The 25,730-nt window shown below is 28.7% G+C and overlaps 2 protein-coding genes across 3 annotated transcripts; one reads left to right on the forward strand and one right to left on the reverse strand.

Annotated features, from left to right (window-relative positions):
- The first annotated feature begins 10,330 nt into the window (after positions 1-10,330).
- On the forward strand, positions 10,331-12,941 carry LOC101490463 (probable arabinose 5-phosphate isomerase). Its single transcript, XM_004493727.4, has 3 exons — positions 10,331-11,161; positions 11,574-11,797; positions 12,337-12,941. Exons 1-3 carry the CDS (start codon positions 10,514-10,516, stop codon positions 12,491-12,493), a joined length of 1,029 nt encoding a protein of 342 aa, XP_004493784.1. The 5' UTR covers positions 10,331-10,513; the 3' UTR covers positions 12,494-12,941.
- A 596-nt stretch (positions 12,942-13,537) lies between these two features.
- On the reverse strand, positions 13,538-19,584 carry LOC101490786 (putative lysine-specific demethylase JMJ16). 2 transcript variants are annotated; one of them, XM_004493729.4, is made up of 9 exons: positions 19,329-19,584; positions 18,618-18,868; positions 17,630-17,701; positions 17,437-17,514; positions 16,738-17,268; positions 16,405-16,635; positions 16,094-16,255; positions 15,106-15,474; positions 13,538-14,830 (listed from the first exon to the last, which is right to left on the reverse strand). In XM_004493729.4, exons 2-9 carry the CDS (start codon positions 18,864-18,866, stop codon positions 13,976-13,978), a joined length of 2,547 nt encoding a protein of 848 aa, XP_004493786.1. In that variant the 5' UTR covers positions 18,867-18,868; positions 19,329-19,584; the 3' UTR covers positions 13,538-13,975. The 2 variants fall into 2 exon arrangements, with proteins under 2 accessions (XP_004493786.1, XP_004493785.1); XM_004493728.4 differs by having other exon boundaries at positions 19,319-19,582.
- Positions 19,585-25,730: the final 6,146 nt, after the last annotated feature.

Genomic DNA, 25,730 nt, shown 5'->3' on the forward strand with positions numbered 1-25,730 from the left:
ATTATTGATTGAAAAGAAATATCAAAAGAAATCAATTTCAATAATTTAAGAAAGAATTTTTCAATCTAAAACCTATATTAAAAATAAATTTTCATATGAAGGGTAATTGGCATATTTAAAGATATTATAAATAGAGTTTAAACATATGTCATATAAAATTAGATTATCTAAAATATAATTTTAAAATATATCAAAATGTAATTTAATTTATTAGTCTATTAACTAGTTAATTTATCTAAAGATAAGTTATTTGAATAAATTATTATAAAATAGACTTTTAAGTTAACATACAACTTCTCAAGAGTACTTAGATGAGATGACACTTGTCTCTTCTAACTTAATCAAAGTCGTAAGTTCGAACCTAGACTTGAGCATGGAACAACATTAAAAAATTTAGTGAGAATTTATCGTCCATTTAAATTCTACCAAACTCTCAAGATAAATTTATTAAGTTGTACATGAAGGATACTCTGGCTTACACTAAAATAATGTATAACTTTAAAAAATATCAAACTCGAGTCTTAAAATAAGTCTATAACAAATAATAAGTCATATTTTAGCTTTAACTTTTTATATAAGTTTCTTGTAAAGTTTCTTTCAAGTAACATTATTTTTATTTTTTTATAAACAAATATTAGTAATAAGTTAATTTAACATTTTTTACAATTTGAATTTATCCGACAAGTTAGCTGTCCTAAAATATTGTGTTATCTATCCTTTTTGTAACGTGATCTAATTTTTTCTTTTATGGCTCAAAAAGAATAATTTTCCTTAATCCCTCTGGGTGGATGAAGAGACGCCTATTAAGCTTTTTATTTTTTGTCACAAGCAAAACCCAATAGGACATATGATATATGCTGTAGATCAAGATTAGCTAAGCTTACGACACCTAAAAGTTATTCTAGTGGGACATACAAGTCTACCACTTGTGAAGACATAAAGGATCTATTCTTTCATGTAATTATTCATATATATGGTGTTTGTTTGTTTTAAGATGTAATCATAATTTCAACAGCAACAAAAAAATATAAGGAATATTATGTCCATGATTGTCGTTTTCAAGTGATGTGTGTGCTCTTGTGTCTACAATTAATGTGCTTGGTATAATAGTCTATATATTAATGTGAGTGTAGGTTAATAAATAAATTGTTTTACTTAAGAATAATGATATGTGCTTGCCATTGATCGTCTAACAATCCATGATTTAGCTCTATGATTGAAAAATACCTCAGAACCAATGGAATTAATATCGTTAATTAATAACAAATGAGTAAAATGTTGAATGTATAGAAAAAATAACTCATAGACACATTGTCAATTATGTTTAGATGTAATGTCAAAATTTCTTTAGGGAACATTAATTGTTTCACTGTGTAATAAGTCGATTTATTTTAATATTTTTAGTTAAAATGTATATATATTAAAATGTTCCATGGAAAGCCAGCTGAAGAAGTGTGTTTTGGAGAGGATCTAATTTGCACGACCTAAATTGGTCTTAGTCACTAATCTCTCAACTCAAAAATCTCACTTAGCATCCATATGTAAACTTAGCCTCCCCTTTGGCAGAAACAATACTCCAAATCAACAATGACTGGTCGATACCAATAAACATATAACTCTCATAAAAAAACCACAACACATTACCAAGGTAAAAGTTCCATAAAAAAAATTTGCATCCAAAGGAAGAATAACCTTAATTATAGTAATATTGGATATTGAATATTGTGCAAAATATTTGTCCTCAATGAATCACACGTACACATGCACAAGGCAGTGATAACTAGCGAATAGTGCTAACAAATGGGGCAATAGAGGCCCAATAGGGTAGTAAGTAAAGTTTTTTTTTATTAAATGGAATATAAGAAGTATTTTAACCTTTACAATTAAAAAAAAAAGCACAATCTTAATCCAACATAATAACAAGTAGTAACTATTCACATATCTGACAACAACAAAAAGCCTAATACAAAACAAACACTACAACCATCTTAAACAAGGGATGCCCCCACCTTCCCACAACATAGATTCCCTACAAACTGCCTATAAGGTAGTAAGTAAAGTGGCCCAATGTTTGTTTAGCTTTTCCATATATACTCATTATGGTAGTTATTTTAAACCAATACTCAAAATAATCTACGTCGATTCATATTTACACATCACTTATTTATATTTTTTTACTGTTAATTTCTATAAAAACTTAATTATTTCAATGCAATATTTCTACAAAAATTACAATATTGGTGTCTATTTACCACTTTTTGTTTCATCCTTCAATAGAGGTGGCTAATAAGATGAATCCCTATTAACCAAAGTAAATTTCATTGGTGATATTGGTCTAACATAATTGGCTGAGCTCCCACGTTATGAAGAATACATTTTACTGTTTTACGGATCCAAGCGCAGAATTATCAGCTACTAGAAACGGACCACAATATGTTGCAGTTCGGGACTATGTCATTTTACTATGTATTTCATCTCAACTCTTCACTTTAGATCATATAATTACAATAAAAATATTAACTACTACTTAAATATATTATTATTTAATTTAATTATTCAGATTGAAATAATTTTTATATCTGTAAACATGATGCGGTGGATATATATAGGATTCTATATTTAACAAGAGAAAAGTTTAAGGAAATAGATTAAATATTCATTTCGAAATTCTTTTTATTGTCTGGTTTCTTGTAACTAATATGAGAATATGGAAATAAATGGATTTTTTTTCTCTACTTTTAATTTTACCCCTATTTTTCTTTTCTCATTTTTTAAATCTCATCATAATTACAAAATTGTTTTCCTTTCCCTTACCTTTCTTTCCTCTCACTTTTCTTGTTTAATAAATCAAACATAGAAATAATGATTTTAATCTATGTTGTTGGGAATGGGTTGATTAACTACCTTGGATATAGGATTCTAATTTTTATGCTTTTATGTGTGAAGTAACAACGTTCCCATAATGCGATAGTAAACAAACTTGAATCTTCTACACATTCTTTACTCTCTATCTTTTATTTTGTTTCTCTCTCTTCCATTTGATGGAGAGGATCAACTTCACAAGGTATACAGTGACCATTCCAAGTGATGGATGTCAACGTAGATTTTGATGAGCTCAAAAGGATTGGCCACGGTTTGGATCGATGGGGTGGATATGTAGGTGTAGAAGATGGATACGTCCATCCATCCATGACTTATGAAACCTTTAATGTTTTGCTTGGAAAATTGAGGATATAACTAATAAGTTAGTTGATAGGTGAACTTTAAAGTTAATTCATTTAGGTTGAATTGTTTGATAAGAGTAGTAGTTAATATATAGTTATAAAATATGTAAAATGACAAAAACTATTTGTAATTAATTTTTTTTTAATTAAGACAATCAGAGTAAAAATTGAAGAAAAAATAAAACGTTATATGTTCAATTATTACTTCAATTAATTTTATCAAAAAACGTTACAAATCCATAAAAAAAATATTATCAAATAAAACTATTAACTTAAACGCTATAAACTATATCCGATGTAAATATTTTTTTTGTTTTAAATAGACCGTGTGACTTTATTTGATAAATTGTGGATAAGCTAGCAACTAACCTAATAAATTTGAAATTACTAATAAAATGAAGTGATAGATATAAAATAATATTTTTTAAATTATTTATTCCGTCTTACTGTGAGTGACTCGATTATAATTAAAAATTATCTCAAAATGCACATATTCTTCCAAATTTTAATGTATTTTTCTTTTTTACTCTGAAATTAATACTCATTATGTCCTAAACACACCCTTGCTAACAATTTGGCATCTGTAAACTATTAAGAGCTAACAATTTGGCCTACATGACAAAAGTAATTTTTCTTACGAAATTGCACACGCACGTGTAAATATTTTAAACAAGGAAATATAGAGTTTCTTTTTCGTGTTTGCTAGAAATAACAGCTAGGACAGACAAAAAAAAAAGAAAGAAACACATATAGGAAAAGTTGAAATGAGCCAATAACAGTTTGTTGGTCAACAACATCAATTGCGTATTTGCATGTTTGGATTCCACCGAAGAATCGTGCATGTTAACGCAGACCCCATCCGGAATCTCCGTTGGCACTACAAGACTAAAATAACACTGTGAGTCAGTAACTTGGTACTACGTAACCGATGTGACATGTCCTTCATTTTTCTTCACAAAATAATCATATTTTTTATTTAAACTAAAATAGATAAATTAATTGAAAATAATATAAATTTGTTATATCCATGAATAACATTAAATTGAAAATTGTTTACAAATTTAAAATAAAATAAAATTATCGAAATACTTACATTATCACTCTGCAATGTTTACAACTTTAAAGTGATTGGTTGAATTTTTTAGATATATATTAAATTAATTTTTCTATTTTAATAAAATAAATATTATAATAAAATGAAAAAATAAATAAATTTGCACCGAAAAAACAAACAAAACATCATAACATAAATACATAAAGAAAATATAAATTTACAAAAAATCACTTATTTTGATTAAAAAGTACATAAAACAATATAGAATAATAAAAACAATATAAAATTATGATACCAGACTAAAAATAATTTATATTTTTTTAAGATAAAGAAGAAATAGTTAAATGAACAAAAAGTTTAGATGGCTATATTAAAAACATCATGTCTTTAATATAGTTTGTATTTTTCTTATGAGAGAGAAATATCAACAAATAAATTTTTGTTTACTTCAAAACTATATTAATTATTTTTTTTACATAAACAATATTCATTATTGATAGAATAGAGAAGAACACACTTTTTCAAAATAAAATAAAATAGAGAATATCACAAATTCATAGTTACTAAAAGACTTAATTGCAGTTTTAGTCATCGTATTTTAACTGAATCACAAAAATAATCTTCTATTTTATTTCTCCTCAGTTTTGGTCCCCTAAATAAAAATTTGGTCTAAAACTTGATAAAGTGTCATTTTTTAAAATCAAACCACACCATTTATGATCATAGATTTCAAGTACAATTATTGCACCACGAGATATTGAAGCATAGTGTGACTTAAATAAGCGCAAAAAAATGACATTTCATCAAGTTTTGGATCAAAATTCTATTTGAAATACCAAAATTAAAGAAAAATAAAATGGAGAGACTGTTTTTGTGATTCAGCTAAAATAGAGGAATTAAAACTGCAATTAAACCTTATTAAAATTAAAATTAAAAATTCCAGCAAACACTTAAGTTGCATTTAAGTGCTTTCTTTAAAGGCATTTGCGTGTTGATAATTCCATTATTTTATATATGTGATTACTGATTAATTATTATATATTCTAATATATTTTAAGGACACTTGTTAAAAATATAAATTTAGAATTATATGAAAAATAATTTATATATAGATATAAAATATTAGAAGTTGTATCCGTAAGGTTAAGATCAATTGTTAAATGTTGAAATTGTTAGATCGAATATCATGTTTTTGATTCGAACTTTGGAAACTCATAGTTACATATGATTTTTTATCTTTGCATTTAAAGAAAATATTATAAATATTCTCAATTCATTAATTAAAAAATTCATATAAAAAAATATGTAGTAAAATATACTCCAGTATCAAGACTGATAATTAAAGTAACAATGTTGATTTATAAGGAAGTGGGTTTGAATTGTAAATGTTTCTATTTAAAAATTTCTGAAAAACTTAAGGATTTAACTCAAGAATGATCTTGGTTAAGAAAACACAAAACAAATAACGTTATTGGCTTTCACCAAAAAAACGGATAACGTTCTTGATTAGTTTGAAAAACAGAAATTCAGTTTATGTTTTAATTCAAGTAATTAATCAGGTTTAATAAATAAGGAGATAACAAAAAGAATACTACACAAGGATGTATCGTGATTCATTCAACTTGTGCTACGTCCAAAAACTCACATAAGTGTTTAAAACAAATAACCTTCTGGATTTTACAACACCTAATTCATATCAGACTTGATCTATTACAAGATATATTTCTTTTCACCCAGAAAGATATATATTTCTTTTCACCCAGAATAGATATATATTTTATTTATTGCATTTTTTTGAAAAATAACTTGAACCATCTTAATTTATGCGTGTTTGAGAAATGACGATCATGGAATCAGGTTAATGACTATTGTATTTTTTAATACGTGGAAATAAACTTAAATAATATTTAATTAAAAATAGAGGAATTAATATTTAATTTAATATAAAAAATTTAACTTTATATTTTCATTTTAATTTATTAAGTGATACGTTTAGCAATTTGTGGTGTAAAAGCTTCAAGTTATTTTGTGGTGAGACCCACCCAAAAATGTATTGTCACTAATCACTATACCAGACAACGGGGGCAGGTCTGCACGTGTAGCTTACACTCTTTTGTACTTTGGTTTTGGGATTTGAGTTGTCAAAAATGAGTAATTAATTTTAAAATTTAAAATAAAAAATATCATCAATAATTGAATGAATTATATTATATTATATATATATATATATATATATATAAATTAATTATGAATAATTATAATATTAATAAATTTTGGAGAATTGAACGTGGACATTTTCTTTTCGTATAAGACCAGAGATGTCGATACCAATTGACATGGACAACCTCAAAAAACAAATATTTTTTAAATAAATAATTATAATTTTATAGTTTCTTATAAAAAAATATTTATATATCTATTAATATATCTATTTTCTTTTAAAAAATTTATCACTTAATTAATATATCTATTTCTATTATTTTTTATATTTAATCTCTACTGTACTTATAAATAAAATATTTATAATAATAAAAATTATTAAGATATGATTTAAAAATAAATTTAAAGATATATTTCTTGTAAATAGTTTAGTTTTTTTATATTAAAAAAATTATATTAATTATCATAAATTTAATTATTTAAAGTGTCATTTAGTATTATTTTATCAATATATAATTTGCTAAAAAAAATTGGTCATCTCTTAGCGTAGATTCGCCGTTGTATAAGACATTCTCTTTCTTTAAACAACTAACAAAACAAAATATAATTTGCTTTCAAAAAATTTATGGCAACTAAAAGATGCATTCCCATTGATTATTTTCTTTTAGGACAGTTGAAATTAATTGATTTCCTTAGTTTTTATTTAATCGAGTTGATCCTTTTTCGCATAATATATCATGTTTGATCGAGACAAATCAATCTGTTCAAGTGATCTGTCAAATAATTATGCTATGTGTATCACCGATTAGCCCAGATGTTGGATTTCCTTTTTTCTTATTGGTTTAAGGAGGATTCACTGCATGTCCATAAAATAATTATCTATTAAATATTTATTTTCCTATCAAATTTAAAGACCAATATAAAATAAAAGGAGGGATACTAATAAAAATAGCGATACAGTTTAGTTTATTTGTAAAAATACGATATTTTATTTTAGTTTAATTTAATTTTCAATAATAAAATTAGTGATTGTGTTTTTGTTAATTAATTTTATCTTAAAAAAAATATTATATTATAATTAACTCAAACAATTGTAAAATTTTAAGTTTGAATAGAACAAAATATTTTATATTATAATATTAATTTTTATCATTTGAACTACGAATTAACAACTTTAGTTTATTTTATTTGAGTTTAAATTTTTATCTTTTTTTTACTAAAAATAAAATATTCTATTTTTAAAATAAGATATTGTTTTAACATAAGCAAGTTTATAAATGAGAATTATAGCGGAGAGACCCAACACCCACCTCAATGACATTAATTACAGAATTGCAATAACCACATATTTATGCTCAATGAATAAGAAAATTATGGATGCATTATAATCAGTTTCGTTGACCAAATTATTGAGCGTAAAAAGCAAAATTGTTTACTTGTATTAATATCTTTTTTTTATATTGAATTGATATTTTTTTTTATTAGAGTAGAAATATGTAATTTTTTAATTAATTATAGATTAAATCAATTTTTATATAATTACGATGTTTTAGGTTTGAATTTAAAATGTGATATTCAATCTAATAATTTTAATATTTGTTAATTAAGTTAGATCTTATAAATAAGGTTGACTTCTAACGATAAATCAATTTTAAAAATAAAATTAATGTAATTAAATGGAGATTATAAACTATCACTCAAAACTTTAGCTAATGAAAAAAAAGGTAAGTCTCTAACCTAAACGTCTCACACACAAAATATTCTGGACGAGCAATAACTTAATGAAACTCAATATTGTCACTTTCACTGTTCTTCTGTTGCGCGGGCCTTCGAATCGGTTTTGGGCCTCATTGAAATCAAAGACTAGCTCTTCCAAAAAAGACTTTCAGCACATAGTTTGTCTTCAGTTCGTCTGGATGGTAGCTTACTCTATCATCCTCTATGTTTTTAAAAGTTTCCACGATACATTATGAATTTACCATTCCAAAAAATATCAAGAAGTGAGAGGAGAAACTATTGTCTTCGTCAGGATTGGCCTCATTTAGGTTACACCCCAGCGGTTTGTCCTATACTCCCAACAATTCAATAAAATTAGTAGTCATTCAACTATTCTAATAAAAAAACAATTTTATTTATAAATATTTTAGAAAAATTCAGAACACAAGTTAGGAAAAATTTAAGATAAAGAGATGGTGTCTCAATTTAAAATACATAATATTTTCAACTTTATCGAATATATATTGAATCTCACGAGAGCACCACCAGCTTGTGCGATCTCCCCCATTGTATTTGAGGGAAGATTTTCATCTACATGGCGTGAACTAACGTTTTTTAGTTTGATTCAATCACGACCTGCAACCACCCATTATCCGACGTGGACTTTAATTTAATAATATCATAAAATCTATTTAAAATTTAAATAGTTGGATTACCTTGGAAGCCGTAACCGCACTTCTAAATGTAATCCAAAAGTATTGCAGCGAGGAAGCCTTCCATAGTCACAAGATTATGTTACAAGTTTTAGGTTCACTAAAAAAAGTAAACTGTAGAAATAACTTTTTTTTTTTAAAAAAAAATTTTAAATAATTAAAAAAAATTATCATAAAAATCATAAAAGTTATGTTGAATCGATTTGAATTAATAAATGTTTTTTTAGTCAAAAAAATAAAATTAATATTTTGTGAATGTGTTTTGAGTATGTTTGAATGAGGTAATTGAAAATTATAGAGAAATTATAATTATAGGTAATTTAAATGCTTCAATTGAACTCATTTTAATTCTAAATTTTGTTGTTTTGATAAAAAAAAATTATTCTTTTAAAATTAAACTCTTTTTATAAATTTAAAAAGTTTAGAGACAAATATGAAAAATAAATTTAAGCCAAAATTGACATTTAAAAAAATTAAGGCACTATTTTGGAAATTTTAAGGAATCAATTTACAAATTTGAAAATTTTTAGAGAGCAATTCGTAAAAATAAAAAATAGGTACTAATATGAAAATTTTGAAATATATAAGATTAAAATTATAAATTCAAAAATATTATAGTGACTATTTCATGATTTATATATGATAGTGACATTTGAAATTTATCTAAATTTATCTTTGAAAAAATAGTTCATGACATCTTTCATTTTGAAAGTTCTCTGTATAAGATAATTTGCATTAGAGAATTTGAATTCTTTAAAAAAAATTACATTCCCTAAAAGTTTCTTCATCCAAACACAATCTAAGAGATTTATATTTGTTTTTGAGCAAAAATACACATGTAGTCATCAAAGTTTTATTTTATTCTAATTTAATCATTTAAATTATATTATATTTGTATCGTTAATTTTTTATCTCAATTTAAACAATAATTGATTTAATTAAAAGTTTTTTTATCATTTAACACTCTAATAAATGCTGCCACAATATGTCATTCATTATAATGTTTCAGAAAATATTTATCAAATCTTATAAATAATATATATTTCTTGATTTTTTCTACAATAATATAAACACACTATAATATAAAAAAACAAGATAATAAATGTCTATTTAAATGATTAATATATTTAGTTACTTTCATATGTAAAATAGTTTAAATAATTTGTTACGATATTTTAATTATATATTAATATTTTATGATAATAATTCAAAAAATATTTCAAATTTAAGATATTATATATATAATTTTATATATTTAAAAAATCAATAATATAAATAAATATAACTTAAAAAATTGAATCAGGACAAAATAAATTTAAAAGATTTAAGTAAAAATTAATTTAAACTTAAAAAATAAAAAAATTATTTTTGGTGTGATTTTGTTGTGACCTTTCAAGAATAATCATGCTGTGTTACAAATATATTTAACTTTCATGGTGGTCCACACGAGTGCACTTTAATTTAACAGCGGCACCGACACCAGGTTCCTTCGTTACCGCGCAAATTAACGGAATTCCATCTTTTCTCCATTAATGCAATGCTAATGATATTCATCAATCACTGTCCATAATTTATTTCTTTCTTTCTTCTTCGAATCTCAGAACAACGCTACCCTTTTTTCTTACTACTTGTTTGTTTCTCCCCAAATGGGTTCTCTACCAGCGTTTCCAAACGACCTTTCTCCCAAACAAGGTATTAACGGCCTCATTGACGAAAGAACCCTCGCCAATCTATTCAAATCCCAACAAAACCATCTCAACTTCTTCTTCGACCGTATCGACCACTCCCAAACCCTAGCTTTCACACGTACTCTTCTCGACGCCTCCGGCACCGTCTTTTTTACTGGAATCGGTAAATCCGGCTTCGTCGCTCACAAGATCTCCCAGACTCTCGTTTCCCTCGGTATCCGTTCCGCTTTCCTCTCTCCCGTCGACGCCCTACACGGTGACATCGGAATCCTCAGCGATCGCGATGTTCTCGTTCTCCTCAGCAAATCCGGCGCCACCGAAGAGCTCCTTCGTCTTGTTCCATGCGCTAGGGCGAAAGGCGCGCGTCTCATCGCTGTCACATCCGTCGAAGCGAGCGCACTTTCGACGGTGTGCGATATGAACGTGCATTTGCCGTTGGAGAGAGAGCTTTGTCCTTTCAACCTTGCGCCGGTTACTTCCACTGCTATTCAAATGGTTTTCGGTGACACCGTGGCAATCGCGCTCATGGCCGCACGAAATCTCACGAAGGAAGAGTACGCCGCTAATCATCCTGCCGGAAAAATCGGCAAGAGTCTCATCTTTAAGGTCCGCGTTTCTCTTTCGTACGAGTTTTCTGCTTTATGAATAGATTGAAATAACAGAATCTGCATTTCCTGTTGGCAAGAAGGTTATAAATCGCGGTTACTTAATTATCATCGATATCGTGAAAAATTGTAATGTTTGTTTGAGATCTCCAATTTTATTGATCTGGATTGCGACTTAGAATTAGAACCTTTTTAATCAGTGAATTAATCGGATCAATTTGGTTTTAGTGAAAACAATTTTCAAGGAGATAACTGCGATAACAGTGTAGTTAAACTGTTAAAGATCTCTAAAATTGCAGCCCTGGATTGCGATTTAGAACCTTTTTTATCAGTGAATTACTGGATCAATTAGGCTTTCGGCGAAAATGATTTGCAAAGGAGATGTAATTGGTTGTGATTGTGTTTGTGTGTAGGTAAGAGATGTGATGAAGAAGGAAGAGGAGCTTCCAATCTGCAGCGAATCGGATTTGATTATGGATCAGCTTGTGGAGCTGACGAGTAAAGGATGCGGATGCTTGCTTGTTATAGATAGTGATCACCGTTTGATTGGGACATTTACCGACGGTGATCTGCGTCGTACTCTCAAAGCTAGTGGAGATGCCATTTTCAAACTGACTGTGGGAAAAATGTGCAACAGGTAACAACCGGCATCTGCATAATCATTAACCATTTCCTGTGAATCTCTTTTATCCCCATTTGCTTTTCAAATTGTTCAAACTCAAAAGCTTGTTCTTTAGTTTTGTTTTTTGACAGATATTCTGTAGCTTATTCATTTTTTTACTTGGAAAACTTCATAATTTTCTTGTCATAATTGCTCAGACTCAAGCTTAGTCTTTAGTTTTTGCACCCTCTAATTTTGGAAGTTAATAGGAATATAAAGTAGGTCGTTTGTTTTGTTTGCGGATGCAGACATTGGAACTGTATGAAAGATTTGTGTGTGTTTGAGTATTATAATTGATTTTGGCTCTGTTAAAACTTAACACATGATTTTAATAAAAATAGAAGTTTTTGGGAATGAACTTGCTGAGTTAAAAATATCTAAAATATAAATCACTTCACTCAGTCAATTTTAGCCAAATAAATTTGCATATGTGATGCTTGGTGCACGACAGGTCTATGGATACAAACATATGGATGCAATAATATATTGATGTCCAACCTTTTTTGAAATGTCAGGAATCCAAGAACTATTGGTCCAGATGCTATGGCAGTGGATGCCATGAAGAAGATGGAATCACCTCCATCACCAGTCCAGTTTTTACCTGTGATAGATGATGAAAATGTCTTGATTGGAATTGTCACGCTGCATGGTTTGGTTTCAGCTGGGTTGTGATTATGTCTGAATAATCTTAGAGCCTGTTTCGCTATTCGTTCATTGAATCATTCTTTCTAGCTATTAGCATTTGAATCCGCCCCCAATTCAATAGGACTATGGTGTTCTGTAACTCAATCACCCAAGCATTTCAGTAGGATATTTTTTCATCTCATTTTTGGTCCCAAAGGATGCAAATTATTTGATGCTATGATGGACGGTGAATGCTCATCCATTCCCCCAATTTTTTCAACTTTTTACCAAATTTTAGTTTCCGGGTATTTGGGTTGGGAAGGCAAAATCAGAGGATGAATGAACATTTAGCATGTCGGACCTACTCATCTTGTGGGTCTAGCTCTGTACTAGTATCCGTGTGTCTATTTTTGTTGTACTCGTGAAATAAGATATTGCTGTAGCTGAAGATTTTTGTATATTATCAATTTATCACTGTATATTAGTATTACTTGAATTACACGTTTTCAATTATTTCAAACGCATATATGGATGGTTGATGTTGGTTAAATGATTTTTTATGCTGGCATTGTACGAGACTAAATATAATGAAGAGATTAGTTATGCACTGATATAATTTTTTTACCCATCCATAAATCAGATCACATTTTAATACCACTTGTTAATTGTTATGATAGCTTGTAAAATAACTCATCAAATCTCTATAGGCGGAAATGTAATTTGATACATATATAAATTAAATTTATACAAATATTGAATTAAGTGTGAACAATTATACAACTGGTGAGTTTTAATCCATGTCTATTTGAAAATCTTTACGAATTAAATTTCGAAGTAAAAAAAACAACAAATAAAGTTCAATTTCGAAGTATGAAAAGTAGGATGAGCAATGGCAACCTTAAAAAACTCTCGAGTGTCGCTTCGCTGCATATCCATAATTCTTTCTTTGGCCTTCGCATTTTATTTATAATATGTAGAATAACAAATAGGTTATTTTCTTATAAATCATGAAAACACACAACACACCCTGACTCTAAGGACTTGTACCGCCTTCAAATTCAGTACGTTACTTCAAATCCAAATAACGTATAATTTGTTACAAGAAAGGAGAGCATATTCTGATATTTATTTTAGCAATTTAAAGTTACTGTATCACCACATTTTAATGAAGAAAGCATCTTCCTGTGTGTCCTGCGGCAAACAAGCATATACACCAAAATGTAGGAGCATTAGAGGAGAGGGAGAGGAAGATAATACAACAACAACTAACAACTCCGAGTACAATGTGAACCAATGACTCTGATTACTTCTGACAGACGTGTTGGTTCTTTTGAATTACTAAATGGTGTTAATTTACCTGCCAATCTTTATGACTGATTATACACTGCAATACAAAATCTTCTAGAATTCTTGATGAATGTTTCATCCAAACAACCGGTGCTGCTCTATGCATGAAAATTGATTATCCTACACATAAACCTAGAGAAGACTCTCTCTACCAAGTAAATGCTTCCTTTCTGGATCAGCTTTTCAAGCGTCATCGGATTCTGAAGAAGTAGATGAGCTTGTACTATCAGATGAAATTTCAAACAAAACATTTTCCTGTAGAAAAGACAAGAAACGCGAGCTTGGAGTTGAAACATCAGAAACTTTTGGGTCACCTACTTTCTTTGAAATTGTGAAATCCCCAATTGCCTTGCTATTAGGTTTGATCTCAGCAGAATTACTTCCTTCACCAATGTTTATTGCAGCAGAATGGTGCCCCGCCATTTTCTCTTTAGCTTTGATCTCATTTGAAATTGCTGAATGAAGTGAAGCTGTGTTCTTTTTTGAATGAATGCCATAAGAACTACTGTGAATGCTACTAGAACTCCACTTAACTTGGAAGGCTGTTTCATTTTGTTTCCCTTCCGAAGTATTTGATGTAGCCTGTGGCTTACTCTGTTTCCACTTGTAGTATCCATCCCGCACTGGCTGCAATATAGGTTCTTTCATCAAGTCTTGTGAATCAATTAATTTTTCTGGGGTTTGTTTTGATCTCTTGGAGGCAACTGAGCGCACGGTTAAACCAAGATGCTCTTTGGCCCATTTATAGACTGCACTTAGTTTTCCATCCAAAGCTTGATGAAGAACATCCAATTCACTGATTTCATAACGGCAGAGGAGAATTTTTTCTGTCCAAGAGCAAGAACAAAGCTGCTTTGCATGATCAATACATGCAAACTTGTCATCTGAACACGAACAACCAACAGCAGACAGGAATAAATCACGCAGACAAATGCTACACTCCCTTTTACAATTGACATCAAAATTTTCATCCATCTTTTGTGATTTCAAAGAAGTGGAAATAAATTTCCTTTTCAAATTTTCACTCATGATGCGAGACTACACAAAGAAAACAAATATAATTAGTTTGCATATGGTATCCAACATGAAAGAAGCAAACTATGCAGGCAGATCCAAACACAAATGAAAACGAAAGAGGGAGAGAAGTCTTTCAGAACTATCTTTTATTATTAAGAAACAAAATATATGTGCCACTATTTCTTCATTTTCATTTCCAAATATGAATCATAGAATATTTGTTAACGACTAACATGATTTGAGGTCAGCTAATAAACAATCTTATCAAATCTAGGATTTAGAGCTGATGGACTTACACTCAAAACTTTTGTTAAGATCCCACTTCTTTGATAGGCATCTTTACAAGTTAAATTGTCTGGCGTGCTCTTCATACATATATCAGTTTCCCATCGGGCCCTCACAGCTTCCCTTGCTGCTCCCAGCAACAGCTTATCATATGAAATTGATGTCTTCCTCTTCTGTTCACAATGTAGCTCTACAACATTCTGTCCATGAGGCAGCCACTCAAGAGGAGCAAAACTTGTTGCTTCAGAACAGTTGAAACCACAATCAAAACCTGAGTGATATGCTCCAGGGAAGACAAGAACAAATTCACGAGGATGCTGAACGCAACGATATACTGGTATACTCTCCTCCTTCAATACTGAGCAGGATAACTGCATAACCTGTACCAAATACTCATACTAAGAATCATATTTCATATATCAAATAAATTGTTTTTCTCTTGTGTGTTCTAAAAAAACCTTAACACGTTGACATTGGCATCTTTCGCGTAATACTGTAAATCAGGCTGAGCTAAATATGCTTCAGCAACGACAAACAAAATTCCAATGAGTTAAACCTATGCTTCCTTTTCTGAGTGCCCATTGACCAATTAAATTTCAGTTGATAAAACAAAAGAACATATAATAATCATTCCTTCAAATTTGGGAATCAGCTACATACAAAAGATATTAAGAAAAATCTTAAATACAAAGCAGTTTGTATGACTATGGAACTTTTAAAATCCAAATTCACTAATAATATAAAATGATACAACATGCATGATGGAGAACCACTTTCTACAAATGGTAATAGTTGAGACATATTGACTAAATGAGTGAAATTAGTAAATGAGTAGTCCGATAGAGTCAGAATCCATCTAACCAATGATGTGATATTTGTCAAATAACATGCACAGATTCACATTGAAAAATATGAGAAATTAAAGGGTGTTCAGCATACACCACTGTTACTTTTCAACGAAAAACAATTCTTCAATACAAGAAGCAATCATATTCTTACCATATTATCATGCATATCAGGATGTTCTGCATACATATCTCGGATATACTTCTTCCAAACTGTTTCGAAGTTAACAGCAAATCTTCCTGGGACACTATACCATACTTTGGGTTCACCCAAATGCATGTAACATAATGAGTATAATCGGTGCTCTTCAACTTTCTGTTTTGTCAAATGATTATAAAGGATAGTAAATAGGAGATTCATTAGTTACATTTTGAACGGTATCCAAAAGTTTTCACCAGAAAAATTTAGGAAAAAAACAAAGGTTATGAACATGCAAGTATAATGCAATAAATCAATGGCATTACCCATTTGAGTGGAGAAAAGCACATTCCCACATGTACCCTAGGGGAAAATTTATGTGCAGCTTCAGGGCTTTCAAAAGAAAGAAGAGAGCCTGGGACTGAAAGCATATTATTTAAGTTCCATCCAGATTTCACATATTCAGGGTAAGTGTTTGCCTCTGGAGGATCAGAAACTGTTGGAATTGGAAATCCACTGCTAAAATCTCCAGCCTCCAAAGTGTTACCACAGAAAACCTAGAACAATGTGGCAGAATTACATAATTAATATTTGCACAGCTTATCAGGACTTAAGATATAGAAGGCATTACATGTTTAAATTAAATTTCATCTATATACCTTGATTTCTTCAGTTGGATTTTGAACAATCCGTCCGTATTCACCCTCAATATTCTCAACAGATGGCTCCCAGTGCTGTTGGCGTATAGCTGAATTTATATCAGAACCCATAATCTTATTCTTATCCTTGTAGTTGAAGTACTGGAACTTGAATTCATCTGCCAATTTCTTAAATGTTTTGAGACTGAATTTAGGACCAGGTTTAGGTTCATAGTCGCATTCTTGAACATTCTCTTGATTAGGGGTGCAAGTGCTTCTATTACCAAGATGAGAGTCCATGGCTACTTTCATCCCTTTTCTTCTCTTGGTTTCTATAGTATCATAAGAGATAGCTGTATTTTCTGGTGCAGGCTGAACTTGGTGCCCATCAATTCGCTGAATTTGAGCAACAAATTCAGAGTTTTCCCATACATTTTTTCCTTCAAGAATACTTGGCGGTTTCCAGCTAGTAGGAGGGATGATACGGCAAATTCCATAAGGTTCTGCTCTGGAACGTATGCTAGCGATATATTTAAGCGTGTCTTTGAATTCCTTCATGCAGTAAGCAACCATATAAATCTATGTTATTTAATTGGCTTTATAATGTATTGTATTTTATAAACTCAACAAGCATATGAATCCACAATCCATATTTGGTGACATAAATCAATATGAAAACACAAAAGTGAACACATACTATTACGTAAAACTGGTAGGTACCTCTTCGGTTGGATGAAAAATTGGAGCTTCTCCTAGATCTTCCCTTCTTACATCCTCAGGATGCCACCTCGCTAATACCTGTCTCAATACTTTGATAATTAAACAAGCGAACAAAAAACTATATATATATAGGACAAGTAGTCATCTCTATAACAATGTCAATATGGAAAGTTAAGGTGAAAGGCGTGTCTACCTTAATACAATTACTGCAGTTTGGACATCCAAATACGGTCCCTTTTGGAAGAGAAGAATTTGTATGGGGATTCTGGAAGAATAAAAACGAAGTTTAAACCCATACAAGGAATTCTGTCTTCATACATAAAACAAACCAGTCATTTAGTAATAGCATTTTAAGGTTCTAAGAAAAATAAAGAATCTGACAGAAAATGTAGGAAAGTAGATGACTACAGAGAAATAATTAGTGCTCTCTGCATTTGGATTCTTAATCTTGATTAACACTGAACAGATTTCTTAGATTTACATTGTAGCATGAATGCAGTTATCTTTAACTGTTCCTAACCAACTTCTAAGTTCTAACACATAATTGAGTATGTTTGAACAGAGTCATTGCAGCTGTTAGCCTGTTACAGCTGAGCTGTCACCTCACAACACTAAGAAAGTTGATAATAAAACTAACTTAAATGCTGTCAAACATAACTGGACATATACTCCACGAAATCATACAAATTTGCCACGAGTTACTTAATCATATTGTAAATCATAATTGTAATTATATATGTGAGTGTGTATTCTACCAGTAGCAGTAATTAGATGTTGCCTAATTCACACCTAATCCTTGAAAAAATATCCAAGTAGTCCTGCAACCCAATGCCAAATCACCAGACACATCACACAAGCACATATGCAGATTATTAATACACTATTTGTATGTAAATCAGGTCCTAATAGCAATGCAAATTTTGAAAAAGAAGATACAATCATAAAAATTCCATTTGAATTGTTTTTAGTTTTCCCATCGCCGGAGGACATATCAATTGTTAAGGTGTCTCAGTCATTGCTGAAAATCATTATCATTAATCAATCAATTAATCAACAAATGCGACACTGATTTTTCAAATGGTCAAGATCATTACAATTTATTCATATTTCCATACTTTTGCTAATGCATCTCATTTCAAACTCAACATTTCTGGGATCTAAGAATTTTTTTTGCAAATTACCAACTTAACCATTGGAAGATGGTCATTGTGAGATTCCTGAGGCTTGTGGTTGCTGCTCTGGTCCAGCAATATCCACGGCCGATGTGTATAAATCTCATTTGGGACGATGTTTGTAGACTTATCCGTTTTGTTAACCTTTTCATCCCTTTTCAAATAAAAAGACGTCAGGGATGCAAAACCAGGTGGAACTGAAACATGTTCCATCTTCTTGATTTTGGAGCTATTACTTTCATAGTTTGCTTCCATCATTGCTGCATGCAAAAGCCAAGAAAACATTATATAAATAAATAATAATATTGGCACTAACATATACTATGAACACAAAATGAAATAATGTGATACAACATATAACATAGTATACAGAATTCATCAAATAGTTCACACACTAATATGCTCCCAAATATATATTTATTAAATTCAAAAAAATTTCTATGAGAATTACTGAGTAGATTTAAATGAAGGATAGTTAATGAAGTGATAGAAGAATTAAAAAGAAAATCAGTTTGCACTTGCTTAACACATTGTACTAAAAAATAATAAATTTGCGAAATGGAGCACTGATCTGCTGCGACGCAATTTTGTGGTGTGTTTTGATGAGGCGGCTATCACCGCCGTAAATCGCATTATCGCGCGTGATACAAGAAAGGGGAAGAAAAATACGAAAACTATATTAAGAAAGAAAAAAAAAAAGAAAAGATAACCTAGACGGACGAGTTGAGTTTCTGGCGGTCGACGAGTAACTCAGTGTGCGTTTTCCGGCGAGTTGAGTTGAGTATGACTGTAATTTGTTGTCTTGACGGAGCGGTTGAGTTTTGTTCTTGTTTTTCGAGAATCATTATGGGATGGGGATGGGCTCTTCAAAAAACAAGTACATTGGCTTTTTAGTTGTTGTTGTTAATATTTTATTATTTAATTTTAATTATTTTTTCCACCCCTACGTGAATAGGAAGAAAACTGCATCTGGTAATGTGCATTAGCAATTGTCTCTTATAAAAGAAATGTATATTAATGAAACAAATTTAACAACCAAGAAACAGAATACTGTTACAAGTTACAATTTTAACTTTTTTTATTGAAGAAACAAAGAATGTAACATATTAGGTTCTGCTGTGTTGCACTTTGGACTGATATATTTTTTAACAGGGCACAGAGTTGCAATAAAAAAGGTAGCGAGTTGAACACTTCAAAATATATATACTTGATTAATTATTTCCCAGAAAAAATTGAGTTGCAAACTGAGGAAGTTCATTGCCAATTCAATGTGAATAGCAGTGCTGAAATCTTGTTCTTCTAATCAAGTTCAAAGTCAATTAGTGGTGGACAAATCTAATTAATTAACATCTGTTTGATTGATATTACTATGGATGGTTTCTAATTTCTATGTCTTGTAAGATTTAATTTGTTTGATTGATATAACTATCGATGATTTTCAATGTCTTATAGAAATATTTAGTTTGTTTACTTTTCTAAACCAATTATTTCGTCCCCAAATATTTTTTTAATAAGTCATCTTAATTTTCACTCATGTCAATTATGGATCAATGTCAATGTCATAGTCTCAATTATTAATTTCTGCCCCTTTCATTTTCTGTAGTGAGTATCAACTGAAAGATAGCTACGAATACGGTGAAGGCGTGTCGCATGCCATCAATTTCTTTGATCGTAACATTCGAATTCTACCTCCATTAATGTTATTAGAGAAAAATGAATGTAAATAAATTCATTTTTAAGTATTTATCAAACTTTAAATGTTTTTTAATTTAAACAGAGACACTGTCTTCTTATCCTAAAAAAAATAATGAGATTAAATGAAAAAGTTAAATACGATAAAATTTGAAGAATCTATTTTTATCTAGCCTATAGTGGCACCGTGTCAATAAGTTTGCCGACAAATAACTAACACACAGTAAAAATGCGTTGAAATAATTCCAGAACCAAATGACTATGGGTTTCATTGACTAATCAAAATTTCTACCTATAGAAAACGAAAAGCATATTATAAAGGAGAGACAAACCAATGTCTCGCAAGCTCTTTATGTCTCCTTTTTAACTCATGCCCCTTTCTTCCAATTTGGATTCTCTGCATCCAAGAACTTCATAGTCTAGCAAATTAGATTATCTGATTATAAAATTTCATAAATCATGTGTTCATTTGGTATATCTTGAATTAAATCTAATACATTAGATATTATTAGTTATACCCATCATTAAATTAATGACACATAGACATTTTAAAGATTCTTTTTTTAATACAAAGACTTCTTTCTAATCATATATCTTTGTCAATATCTTAACTATTTTCTCTCTTAAGTCTCTTCATTACTTACTCTAACCAACCCTTCAATCTTTCTACGTCTCCACCTTTTTTTTCAATGAGAAAAATTTACTATTTTTTAGTATAATGCATATAAATCATAATATATTAATTATAATTTATTACAAAATCTAATCCAACGATGCAAATGTTTACCACTATAATTTTTAATAAAATTAATATTTTCTAATATCACAAAATTAAAAACAAGAATAATTATAATATATAAATTATAATTTTTTCGCACTTCAATTTTTTTATGTTGTTTTTCTTGAAAATAAACAATTAAAGAAGTTGTTGAAGCAAGAAGTTTATACATAGGATATGTTTTTCTCTAATAAATTAGTTTAATCAAGTATTTTTTGTATATATTCTAAAAAAGTGAAAATCACTATAATATACTATTACTAATTATAATTATATTTATACTTTTCCTGGACAAATATTTGTCATTAAAGAATAAATTGAAATATATACATTTTTTAATATATATATATATATATATATATATATATATATATATATATATATATATATATATATATTTCTCTAAAATTGAGAATAACTATAATACAATAACTATATTTTTTTTACACTTTACTTTCTTCATAATGTTTTAGAGAAAAATGAGTTGTTAAATAAACAATTGGAGCGGACAATTCAAACATGAGATAAATATTTGTCACCAATCAGTTAATTATATAAAAACATATAGCACACATATTTGTTACTAATATATATTATTGATACATAAAAAATACAAAATACATATTTATCACTAATAAAAATTAAAAAAAAATAAAAAAAAAACATGTAATGAATATCGATCATTGATAAATATCAATAAAATACGGGACACGTATTTTTCACTAGTAAACATATAAAAAAACACCATAAAAACATTTGCCACTAAACATTAAAAACAACTCAAGATAAATATTTATAACCAATAAATAAATCAAAAACACATAACAAATATTTATCACTAATAAAATATAGAACAAATGTTTGTTACTGATAAATATTAAAAAAGACACTAAATATAAAATAATACAAAACTATCATTTGTCAATAATATACAAATTAAAAAATAATCAAATATATTTTACCGATAAATATAATTATATGATGAACAAATATTTATTATTAAAATGACTTGTATATATGACATACAACTTTTGTAATATCTTTTGTTAATATTTATCTTTATTGTATAAGAATTTAATTGTATAAATTTCAACGTTACTATATTATTTTGATTATATTAATTTTACGTCGTTAACAATATGCATTTATAATTTATTTTAATATTTGAACAAAACACGTAAACGAAAAAACATACTTCTATTATTATTTATATACTTCTCGAATTGAAAAATTAAACCCGTGCAAATTCCCATAATTCTTACTAGTTTTAATTAACAAAATTAAATCGTTGTATTGAGACCGTTTGTCTTTTGGCCCCTCTTGTGCCTGTCTTTCAATAAAATATTTTCTCAGTTACCAAAGAATTATTAATGTAATAGTTTAGATTTGTGTGATCTCCAAAAAGTACGATAATGCAGTGTTGGATCGCATGTCATTTTCAACTTCCAATCCATGTTGTCCATATAAGCATGCATTTTATTAAATGCAAATTACATATTTTTCTAAATTACTTTTAAAAAGAGTGAATAATTTATCCCATTCAATAAAATTAACATATATGTAGTAAATTTGTAACTAGAGTAAATATTATATTTTATCATATTGCAAATTTACTTATAGAATTAATTTGTATTAAATATTAAGTAAATTATCCACAATTTTTCAAAAACAACCTAATTATCGCCATTCAATAATTGTCCAATGTAAGAAAAGATCAAATTAGACGTCTAATCCAATATGTATGCCAATTATAAAATGCATGAATAGACGGAAGATTCCCGTTGAAAACTTAATTTTGAACTAAAAGCATCACTCATCAAATTGGATGATCTCTTGCATGCATGCTTCGGGTGTTTAATTATTAATTAGTATTGTCTAACTACAATTACGACTGTGCAAAAAATTCAGTTATGAAGTCTTAATTTAAAATCGATTTCAAATTCATTTTAAATATCCGATTAAAATTATATGGTTATAATTCGGTTTATTTATAAACTAGTTGGATAACCACTTATGTTTTATATTTGGATTTGGTTTTTATCCACTATCAATATTTTGTTAATTTTGACATTTTATTTAAAAAAAAAAATTTAAAATTTTATTTTTTTTCAAAAAAATATCAGAAAAAAAAAATAAAACTTTTTTTCTCAAAAGAATTTTAAATCAAAATTTTTCTCGAAAAGTTTGGTGAGAATTTTTTTAAAAAAATTTATCGAAAAAATTGATTTTTTTAAATAACCGATTTTTAAACTATGAATAAATGATTTTTTAAAAAATAATCAAATTTTAACCGATTTTAAAATTAAAATTTTCAAAATCGGTTGCTTAATTATAAATCGATTATTTAACCATAACCAAATTTTACAATTAGTTTTATAACCGATTTTAAACCAAATAATAGATTTGATTATAAATCTAAATTCATATATTAATTTTAAAATAATATGGTTTGTTTTTTTTTTTTTTAAAACTAACCATGAACAGCCCTAACTACAATACATTTTTTTGAAAATTAAGGATCTATCCTACCTATAATCTAAATAGATGTCGGTAGTCCATTTAGAGTTGTTGAGAATGGCAAGTTAATTAGTTAAACATATTGTCCTACATATTGCACATCATGTGCTTAAGTAATTCTATCTTTTCATGCAAAAAAAAAAAAAAAAACATTGTCTTAAATATTGATATTGATATAAAAAACATTGAAAAAAGTTGAAGTAGGAGAATGAAAGATGCAAAGAAGGAATTGAAACATTTAGACGATGCTAATACATCACTAATTGCATTGTTCTCCGAAGAGGAAATTAGATGCGCAATGTTGGACTGACATAGTCTCAAGAGTTCGATGATATTTCAGTTGGTTTCTTCAAGTAGTATTTGGAAGACATAAAGACAGATTTCATCAAATACATTTTGGAATTTCATGTTAACGGGGAAAATTTGTGAAAGGAGGAGGAAATTACAAGTCATTCATTGTGTTGATACCCAAGAAAGATAAGCCACAAAGATTAGGAGAGTAAATATATATATATATATATATATATATATATATATTATATATTATATATATTTTATTTCTAATTGGGTGTATATACAAAGTCTTAGTAAAATTATTGACCAATATAATGAGAGGAGTAATTAATAAAGTTCTTAGAATCAAACAACTATATTGTCAAAGAATGACAAATGTTGGATGAAATTTTAATCGCTAAGGAATTATTTCACGAGATGAAGAGAAGAAAAAAGAAGACAATGTTATTTATAATACATTTCGAATAGGCATGTGATTTAGTTGAGTGGTATTACTTATAGGCCATTATAAGTAAACTGGATTTCTATGAGTGTTGTAGGAGATAGATTACATGATGCGTGAGCATAACGTTAATTTGAGTTTTGGTAAACAAAAGTACAACTAAATAATATAGAGTTGATTGTGATTAAGGCAAGGTGATCCACTATTGTCTGTCGTATATTATGATTGGTGCAAAAAGACTTATGAAAACAATCAACCATCTAATCCAATTTAGGAACGACACCATTAAAGTAATATTTCACCCTCTTGAGATGGTTTCATGATTAAAAATCAATATCCATAAAATTAAAATTGTTTGTTAGGAATTAAAGTTTCTCGATATTGGTTACATGAAGCGGCTCATATGTTAAACTTTAAAATTGGTGATATCCAATTATGTATTTGAGATTTCTTGTTAGAGTTAACCGTCACAACAATCAATTTGAAAGTTAGCGTGCTTTGAAAATGTCATCCTATCTTACAAAATGTGAAAACATAGTTATAGAGTTGCTTCTTGATAAAACGACTTGGACGAGACCTCAAATATTTTAAGAATTCATATTTATAGAGATAGTTTGATGAAGTTGCTTACCCAAGATTTAATAAGATATATATTGAGAGAATGCTTAGAACCTCGTACACTTCAATGTTATGATTTCTAAAATAATTTGCAAAAATCAAAATTTCCACCTAATCTCCCTCATATGCCACCTAATAAAAAAACATAGTATTATGATGGTTTATCTTATCACGTATCTCATATTGTGACCAGCAAAGGGCCTTATGCTTTAATTTTCGAAACAAAAAATAGATAACAAAAGAATTTAGATACGTAATACTTACCTCATTATATAAATTTACACTACACATAATGAAATTCAACGGTAAAGAATGGGGCATTGGGTATTGATCGAATACATGTTTTTGTAAAGGCAATTGAAAGAGGAAGTGAAGATGCATGAATACATATATCGAAGTAGACTAAAGAAGTAAAGTCACAAATACATATAATGAATTTTGCTTATAATTAAAAATGACATTGTTAGCGTATTCCTCACATTTCTATTACTTTATTTGGCATACAAAAAGCAGCTTCTCAATGTTTGGCTTTAAACATTCAAAAACTATAAATTTTGAAAAAGTTGATATGCTAAAGTTAATTTCAGTTCATGCATGAATAATAATGGTGTAAATTACTTCAATTTTTCCTTTGCTATATATACTCATCTAAACGTACTAGAGCCATGTGAACTTTCAGTCTCACAAGGGGAGCCAACTTCATATGTTTGTCTGTTCTACTTCGTGCATATATTTATGACTATTAAATAGAATTGATGATTTTTTTTAGGCAAAGCAATAA

The sequence above is a fragment of the Cicer arietinum genome, chromosome 3 (genome assembly GCF_000331145.2).
Source record: "Cicer arietinum cultivar CDC Frontier isolate Library 1 chromosome 3, Cicar.CDCFrontier_v2.0, whole genome shotgun sequence".
NCBI lineage: Eukaryota > Viridiplantae > Streptophyta > Magnoliopsida > Fabales > Fabaceae > Cicer > Cicer arietinum.

Excerpts from the sequence above, each read along its gene's own strand:
- LOC101490463 (XM_004493727.4), top strand. The coding sequence starts at position 10,514 with ATGGGTTCTCTACCAGCGTTTCCAAACGACCTTTCTCCCAAACAAGGT. Across the intron at positions 11,162-11,573 it reads GCAAGAGTCTCATCTTTAAG|GTAAGAGATGTGATGAAGAA; the intron begins GTCCGCGTTTCT and ends GTTTGTGTGTAG. Across the intron at positions 11,798-12,336 it reads GTGGGAAAAATGTGCAACAG|GAATCCAAGAACTATTGGTC; the intron begins GTAACAACCGGC and ends TTGAAATGTCAG.
- LOC101490786 (XM_004493729.4), bottom strand. The coding sequence starts at position 18,866 with ATGATGGAAGCAAACTATGAAAGTAATAGCTCCAAAATCAAGAAGATG. Across the intron at positions 17,515-17,629 it reads ACTGCAGTAATTGTATTAAG|GTATTAGCGAGGTGGCATCC; the intron begins GTAGACACGCCT and ends GTATTGAGACAG. Across the intron at positions 16,636-16,737 it reads ATCCAACTGAAGAAATCAAG|GTTTTCTGTGGTAACACTTT; the intron begins GTATATAGATGA and ends ACATTGTTCTAG.